At 45.9% G+C, this 9,199-nt stretch overlaps 1 protein-coding gene across 1 annotated transcript in view; it reads left to right on the forward strand.

Moving 5' to 3' along the window:
- The first annotated feature begins 7,498 nt into the window (after positions 1-7,498).
- Positions 7,499-9,199, forward strand: part of LOC106814916 (28 kDa heat- and acid-stable phosphoprotein-like) — a 14,440-nt gene continuing 12,739 nt past the window's right edge. The window contains exon 1 of the mRNA XM_014819299.1: positions 7,499-7,623. Within this exon, the coding sequence (XP_014674785.1) occupies positions 7,614-7,623 (10 nt within the window). The 5' untranslated portion in view covers positions 7,499-7,613. The remainder of the gene's footprint in view (positions 7,624-9,199) is intronic.

Consider the following 9,199-nt stretch of genomic DNA (forward strand, 5'->3'; position numbering starts at 1 on the left):
AGGCCTACTATGTATTCATCTATCTCCCCTCTTTTCTCTCCTCTCTCTCTCTCTTCTCTCCTTCTCTCTCTCTCTCTCTCTCTCTCCTCTCTCTTTCTCTCTTCTCGCGCGCGCTCTCTCTCTCTCTCTCTCTCTCTCTCTCTCTCTCTCTCTCTCTCTCTCTCTCTCTCTCCCTCTCTCTCTCTCTCTCTTTCTCTCTCTCTCTCTCTCTCTTCTCTCTCTCTCTCTCTCTCTCTCTCTCTCTCTCTCTCTCTCTCTCTTCTTCTCCTCTCTCTCTTCTTCTCGCAGCTGCGTTTCACACGTTACACGGCCTAGCTTCCGAACTTAGCACCAACTAAGTACGGTACCTATAAAATGCGTTCACACGAGATACACGAGATTCGAGGCTTAGCTAGCTAGGTATAATATAGACTGGTACCCGGTCGACAGTTCCACACGCTACCCTAACGTCGTGCAGCGAACGGGTAGCAGTCCAAGTTCACACGACACGCGGCCAGCGTGGTGCCAAATATATGCAGCTTAGTTGGCGCGGAATATGATTCCGCGCTAAGCAAGCCGGAGCAATCGCGGCTAAGCAAGCCGCGTATATTTTAGCGTGTGAACGCAACTAAACTCCTCGTGTGAACGCAGCAATTATATATATATATATATATAATAGAAGTTAATAAAGACAAATATTTGTCTTTATTAACTCCTGATAATATTTATGGTGCCCTCACTCTACGTCTTTATGGAAAAATGTCTTTATATACTGCACAATTTGAGATTGAATATCATATACAGTAGTATTAGGACGACCAGTTTCATGCTAAGTTTCATGCTAAGTTTATATTGCATATCATACTGCCAACTCGGCGTATGTTCACGTACTCAAAACAATATTTAAATAAGTCTACTGTTACATATTGAGGATATATGTTAAACCAGTAAGTATATGAAATAATTAAAAACATTAGATGCATTGTAAGTTTAGCTATACAAAAATATTAGAATTTAAAGAGGACCACGATAATGGATGTAGAATTCAGGAGTAAACACACATAGGCAGTTGAGATATATTCGTAAAAAGAATATTAATATACAAGTTCCTATAGGTACATAATCAATAAAAAAGAGGGTTCTAATGACATGCCAAACGCAAAGGTGGGTCCAGGACTATTCATGATAAACTGAACTATAATAGCAAGGGTAAATAAAATCAGGTTTAGGCAATTTTACTATAAAGAGTACGAGCACAACTATACGATTGTGTGGTTTTTATCATTTGTGTTACGTAATGCTGAATCGAGAGTTTTACGAAGGTAGGTAAGTATATATATAATATACGCGCACGTGCGCGCGCGCGCGTGTGTGTGTGTGCCCAGCTAACACAAAAACGTTATTATAACGTTTTTATAACGTACGTTATGCAAAAGTTGTTATAACGTTTTTTGTAACGTTTATATAACGTAAATGTATGGAGTCCTGGCAACGTTGAAATAACGTATTCACAATAACGTGATTATAACGTGGGTTTTCTACTGAAACGTAATTTGCGCAACGTATGTGCGCGTGCGTGCGTGCATATATATACTGTATATATATATATATATATATATCAATGGAAAACAAACATACTAACAAAATCAGTGTTTACGCGAGCTGAGCATATATACACGTAGTGGAATTAATTTTACGACATATAGAAACTGCTGCACATATACAGTATGCAATCAAGCCACAGTTCCGAAAAGTAAAATACGTTTAATCCAGTTTAAAAATATAACTTACAATAAAAACGACATGATTTACAACTATATATATATATATAATATATATTAGTATATTTCTCAATATTAACATCAAAACATCAAAGTTGTTAAAATTTATAATGAAATATTCGGCTATCCTAATGCTGCAGCATATTTGCACCACATAACTACAATATAGTGTTAGTTTCTGAATACAAACATTTCAGAATAAACATTATTATTATATAATACTATACACATATACACATGAAATCACGAACCTTCCTATACAATATTTTGCAGAAATGAATAAAAGCATAATTACAATACAAGAGGCTAATAATACCTATACATACTAGGAGGTGAGCTATAATAAGGTATTATTAGCTCTCGTTACTTACATAGTGATAATTCCTGAATAATCATTCTACTTCTAGGTAAACATCATTATATTACATAGATAGATAGATAGATATAGAGATAGATAGATAGATAGCATAGATAGATAAGTACGATAGACATAGATAGATAGATAGATAGACAGATAGAGCTTTAACACAAAACCATCTATTGTATAAATTTCTCTTCTGTGTGTGTATATATATCATACACATCTTGGGCTTTTTGATTTTATATCTCTCCTGCATTATGCCCTGCTCTAACTCTTTTTCTATGTGTATCTCTCTGAGGGGGGAACGGGTATTTTCGGAACGCGGGATTGGCCGGGAACTGGAACCAAAGAGACGTAGAGTTGAACAAGATAAACCACTCATCGAAATCACGTGCAATGACTGTGTAGTACGGCAATGGAGCGCCACGTCCGCCATTTTAGGAAGCAAAACCCGCTCCGCGTCTGTTTGATACATAGAAATAATATGGTAACCATGGTTAACTAGTAATATGTATATTATAATATACTGTAATAGATAATATTTTTATGCCATAGCTGTATCAAATCTCTCATTCAAGTCTTACAAAAATCTAAACAATGATTCATAATCGGATGTTACTATGTAGGTATGTACACAGTGCAGTGCCAGCTAGTGTGTAGGGAAGTGACTATACCACGGCGGAGTTTAGAAGGGAGAAGGTGTGGAGGAGGGGGAGAAGCTGGTGGATGAAGTAAGGAGGGGAGAAGCTGGTGGGCACGAAGGAAGAGAAAGGCAGAAGAGGGAGGAAAGGACTGGTGGGGAGAGGGGAGAGGGTGGAGACAGGGGGAGAAGGGAGCTGGTGGAAGAGGAGGTGGAGAAGGAGAAGGGGATGAGGGGGCGGGAAGGGAGCTGGTGGAGGAGGAGGGGGAGAAGGGGAGAAGGGGACTAACGGAAGGGAGAGAGGGAGCTGGTGGAGGAGAAGGGAGGAAGGGAGAATGGGCTAAGGAGGGGAGAATGGGGAGCTTGTGGAGGAGGAGGGGGAGACAGGAGAAGGCTTGTTGGAGAGGGGAGAAGCTGGTGAGAGAAGGAGGAGGGGAAGAAGAGAAAGGTGGTGGAGTAAGGAAGACCTGGAGAACTGGTGGGATAGGAGAGGGGAGAAGCTGGTTGGACGGGAGGGAAGGATGAACCAGGGAGCTGGTTGAGAGGAGGATGGGAGAAGGGAGAAGGTTGTGAGGAGGGGAGAAAGCCTGGTGAGAAGGAGGAAGGGGAGAAGAGAGACAGGTGGTGAGGGAGGATGGGAGAAGCTGGTGGACGCGGGAGGGGGAGAAGCTGGTGCAGAAAGGAGGACAGGGAGAACTGGTGGAGGAAGGAGGAAGTTTAAGAAAGGGAATAAGGTGGCTGGAGGAGGGGGAAGCTGGTGGAGAAGAGGGAGAGGAAGCTGGTGGACGAAGGAGGAAGAGGAGAGGAGGGGGAGGAGGGAGCTGTGGAGGAGGAGGGTCAGAAGGGAGAAGGGAGCTGGTGGAGGAGGAGGGGGAGCAAGGGAGAAGGGGATATAGGAAGGGCGAAGGGAGCGGTGGTAGGGAGGAGGGGGACGAAGGAGAAGGGGATACCAGGACAGGGAGAAGGTGGAGCTGTGTGGAGGAGGGGAGGAACCGGGAGAGGGGATAGCAGGGGAGAGCGATAAGGGAAGCTGTGGAGGAGTGAGGGGAGAGGGAAAAAGTCTGCTGGAGGAGGGGAGAAGCTTGGTGGAGAAGTTGGAGGAAGGGGAGGAAGAGAGAAGGCTGGTGAGAAGCGAAATGGGAGAAGCTTGGTGAGAAGGAGGTGGGGGAGAGCTGGTGGAGGCAGGAAGGGGAGAAGGGAGAATGGACAAATAAAGGTAGGGGAAAAGGAGCTGTTGGAGGAGGAGGGAGAAAGCGAGAAGGTTGTGGAGGGGAGAAGCTGGTGACTAAGGAGGAAGGGGAGAAGAGAAGAAAGGTTGGAGAAGGAAAGATGGTAGAAGCTGTGGAGAAGGAGGTGGGGGAGAAGCTTGTGGAGGAGGAAGGGGGAAGAAGCTGGTGGACGAAGGAGGAGGGGGCGAAGCTGGTCTGTTAGCTTCCGTCACTTTCTCTGCACCAGCTTCTCCCCTTCCTCCTTCTCCCACCAGCTCCCTTCTCCCGCCTCACCTTCTCCCCTTCCGCTCCTTCTCCACCAGCTTCTCCCCCTCCTCCTTCTCCAACGCAGCTTTGCTCCCCCTCCTCCTTCTCCAACACCTTCTCCTCTTCTCCGCCTCCTTCTTCTGCCACCAGCCTTCTTCCTCTTCTCACACTCACCCTCTCCTTCTCTCGCCCTCTTCCTTCTCCACTCGCCTTCTCTCCTTCCTTCTCCTACCATCCTCTCTTCTGCCCCCTCCTTCTTCTCCATCCAGCCTTCCTCCCGTCCGTCCTCCCTTGCTCCAACACCGTTCTGCCCTTCTCGCGCCTCCTCCTTCTCCCCCTTCTCCGTCCTCCTCTTCTCCCACCAGCTTCGTGCCCCCTCCTCCTTCTCCAACACCTTCTCCCTTCCTCTAGCCCCTCCTTCTGCGTCACCAGCCTTCTCTGCCTTCCTTCTTCCACCACCGTCCTCTTCTCTCCCCCCTCCTCGCTTCTCTCACCAGCTTCTCCTTCCTTCTCCACCACCGCTCTCTCTCTCCCCCTCCTTTCTTCCCAGCCAGCTCTCTCCTCCTCTCCTTCTCCAACACGCTCTCCCTTCTCCTCCTCACTCCCTTCTCCACCAGCTTCTCCCTTCTCCTTGCTCCCACACACTTTCCTGTCTTGCCTTCTTCTCCCCCTTCCTGCCTTTCCACCAGCCTTCTGTCCTTCCTCCTTCTCCCCCACCTCCTCCCCCTTCCCTCTCTGCCACGCAGGCTTCTCCCCTCCTCTCCTCTCCTACCAGCTCTCCTCTTCTCCCCGTTCCTTCATTCCTAGCTCATATTGAGTTCGGCCATACGGCCTCCGGGTAGCGTAATAGCCCATACTTGAATTCTTATTCCAGCACGGCCGCCGTGCGTGATACTTGTATAGTCTCGCGCCACGGGTGTAAGTGTCATGACATGTCAGTGTACACGTGCACAGGCACCTCTCATTTGACCGGTCCTCAAACAAATAATGGTAATTCAAACACTCAAGATGTAGTCTACTTATCCAAAGTATTCTCCCCAATGTTTTCTCCTAGCTTCTATTCGCACATATTTATTTCGTCGAATAACTCCTGCTGTATAACGCCCGCTGGACATCCGCCGTTAAATGCTCATCTGCACACTACAAGGTTAGTGAAGTAACACCCTGCACGTACCGCCTGTTGCACAACACAACACTGCCACTGGTACTCTCCACCATGAATAAGCGCCAACAGGACTTCCGCACCAACCTCTTCTCCACCCGATGGATTTCGACAAAAAACGAATTGTTTTCTTCACCTTTACGCGTACTCTTGGGAACCTGAAGAAAGACAGTTCCGGTCTTACATTCTGACGATTCGAGGCAATTAGCAGCAGGAACATAAGCTGAGCTGACAAGCACAGCAGCAGACAGTTTCAGTCAGTAGCAGATACAGCAACATCGGGATACTTCGTGTGAACTTGCTTCCGCAAAATGGCGGGTTGTCGGCGACGCCATGACCTGACTAGCTATGATTGGAGAGTGGTCCTATCTTGTGTGCTACGGCACTCACAGAATCTTGGCTGGAACTGCTGGGAACAGCTGGGAAGAGCCTGGGAACAGCTGGGAACTGAAATATCAGATTCAATTTTTCGTGATTCGCGGAACAGAAGTTCATCGGGGACGTGGGACAAGCCCTCTAGCAATGATCGTCTGAGAGTCGTGGAAAATTAGTGTCAATCTCGTCGGGTTTCCATTCCTCCGGCTAGCTATCTTTTTTATTTTTTTTTTATTAATTTTATGCCTTTACTCGGCAGAATAATAATAGTTATGTAAACTATGTAGTGATTGCTAGTAGGCCTAGTATGGTTTGAACACCTAAACTACTTGATTTTCCTGAAACATGTCTACATCATTTCACTGGGAACTGGGAATTGGGGATTCCCTCTCTTTTACTGGGAGCTGGATATTCGGGGGTGCTTTTTGCTGGGAAAGTGGGAAATTCGTACCCCCCCCCCCCCGCTTCCCCCTTCCATCTATCTGTGTGCGTGTGTTCTCTCTCGCCACCTCTCGCACATCTCCTCATCCACTGTCTTTTCGGTGATGGAATGGCTTGGTTCCTCTCTATGTGAATGCAACTGCTAATCTCTTTTCACAGACATCAAAACCGTGCCAAATGTACGTACTGCGTGTATATCATACATAACATGTATCTCTCTATATATATAGTCTATATCGATATAAATGTAATCTATCGATCTGTTTTAATCACCCCATTCACGAAAGATTTCTGTCATAAATATTCTGGCGACTGTGAAATATAGAACTACAAGACAGTTTAGTACAGTATAATAGGCAGTACTATGGTTTATTTAAATTTACCTTCAATCCTGCTTGTCACTAAGTTTGTAACACTATGCATACCTCGGCACTCGGCAGACTGTCTTCTATGTTCAGCAGTCAGCTCTCTGCAGCTTGAGTCATGATGAGTTCAAGCCAAGTTTCCCATGCGGTCAGGCTAACTCAGTTCTCCTGGTTGCCAAAAAAGACGCCGACGCCAGCTCACGTAAATGAAATTATGATACATATATGCATGTAGGTCGGCGCACTCGAATCTGGCTGTAGTGACTGTCCCTCACATACAACCGCACTGCACACACACACACACAGCCACGATCCTACACACACACACACTTGTCGCTGCACATCACCACACGACACACACACAACACACACACACACACTTACACACACTATCTCACAGCATACACACACAACCACACACACACACCGCACCACACCACACCTACACACCACAGGTCGCGTAGGTCGCCACAGCCCACAGCCGACACACACACACACGGGGGCACATCCACAACACCCACACACCAACGTGTCACACACGTCACACAGCCCGTCGATACTAGCTCTAGAACTATAGCCCTCCGCTCAGCCGCAGCCTATTCACCTATAGAAATAGAATATTTCTATTTCTATTTCTTTTTCTTTTCTTTTTCTTTTTCTGTTCTATTTCTATTTTTATTATTTTTTTCTATTTCTATTTCTGTGGGTTCAACTAGTAGAACGCATCTAACACAAGGTGGCGCCAATATACCCCACGATCACACAAAAAATAGCGAAGTGTCGCGGCGTAGACTGGTACTCGCTCCCACCTTGATTACTCGACTTGGGTAAGCGTAAGTCGAGTAGTGAGCGAGCTACCAGTCTATGTCGCGCGATGACGCTGACCCGTAGTGATTGCGCGCAGGCAGTCAGGAAGTTTTTACTGCGCATAAGCGGAAAGCAGAGCGGAAAGTAACCACGGAGGAAAGGGGTCCGGAGCAAGTAGAAGTTTAGTTTCGCAATTTAGGTTTATAACGCCACACTAAAGATACAAAATGCCAAGAGGTTAGTGATGAGGCGTACTGAAAATCTTGTTCTTACAATTAAAGTTAAGCTCTGTAGTAGAATTGTATTTGTACTTTGAAAGCACAATTAGTAAATTGTCTTGACGTGATGCGGCCATGATGACGAGGCGCGCCGAGGGTTGACAGTCACACTGTGTCTTCCAATCACAGCCTACGCCGCACCAGTCTTTGATATTTTTAAATATGGGGACCCATTGGACCACCAAATTGCCGATCTTAGGAACTAGGGCATGATTCTGCTATGTTAGAACAATTTCCTACGATAGAGTTTGCCACAAATAATACGAATATAAGTTATAACACACTGTTTAGCGCACTGTGCCACAGGCACTTGGACCGTTTCAATAATAAAATGATGGTTAATAAATACAACTTGTCAGTACTAGACCTACCACTACCAGTACCAGTACCAGTAATACTAATAGTCTTAATGTTTGATTTGACCTAATGACTTCACTTCAACACCGTCCAATACACCGCTGCAACACATAGCGCGCACGCCATTGTGCATGCACAAATACACAATGATATAAAGAAGGTAAGAAAGCGTCCGCACAGAAATTCCAGAACGCTCGAATCTTTTCACAACACTACAGCCGAAATTCTGCTCTCAGAATGCAATGCGCCGCCATTGCTCATGTTCTTATCCCATTTACGAAGCGGCTTCATGGGAAATTTGCGGCAAATTCGAGCAGGATTTCTCATATAATTCTGGGTAAAGTATGTGGTACCAAGTTGCAAGACGTATATTTCGAACAAGTGACGATTCAGCTACACACAGATGCCAATGTCATGGCGGTTGGACGTGTATTTCGGCTGTAGTGTTGTGAAAAGATTCGAGCGTTTTGGAATTTCTGTGCGGACGCTTTCTTACCTTCTCTATATCACTGTGTATTTGTGCATGCACAATGGCGTGCACGCTATGTGTTGCAGCGGTGTATTGGACGGTGTTGAAGTGAAGTTATTAGGTCAAATCAAACATTAAGACTATTACTGGTAGGTACGGCACTGGTACTGGTAGGTCTAGTACTGACAAGTTGTATTTATTAACCATCATTTTATTATTGAAACGGACCAAGTGCCTGTGCACTGTGCTACGTGAGTACGTCCTTCTGTTTCATTTTCGCATCTCCGTAATCAGAATAAGCTCCGCCTTCTTCGTTGATGGACATGAATGGGGCGTCACCGACGTGACCAGTTACTGTACCTACTGTCTCTCGCCAGCCTGTTTACTTTTCGTAAATAATTAAATGCCCGGTCGATGCATTTCGCATAGAAGTGGAAAATTTTCGGCATTTTCACTCGCGGTCGGAAGTGAACGATTGCGTCATTCATTGAACAGGGCTCAATTTTAACGGTCGTCCGGTCGTCCGTGACGACTGGATTTTCTCTCGGGCAACTACAAATTGCTTCCGTGGTTGTCCGGTGTCCAACCTCTATAAAAATTTTATATTCGTAATGCGCGCGTTCATTTAAAGGGCCGGACACACCAGGCGATTGCATCGGCGATGGCATCGGTCCGGACTGGCATTGGGCGATAATATCAAAACGTTTGA

Source organism: Priapulus caudatus, unplaced genomic scaffold, assembly GCF_000485595.1.
Source record: "Priapulus caudatus unplaced genomic scaffold, Priapulus_caudatus-5.0.1 Scaffold1004, whole genome shotgun sequence".
Taxonomy (NCBI): domain Eukaryota; kingdom Metazoa; phylum Priapulida; class Priapulimorpha; order Priapulimorphida; family Priapulidae; genus Priapulus; species Priapulus caudatus.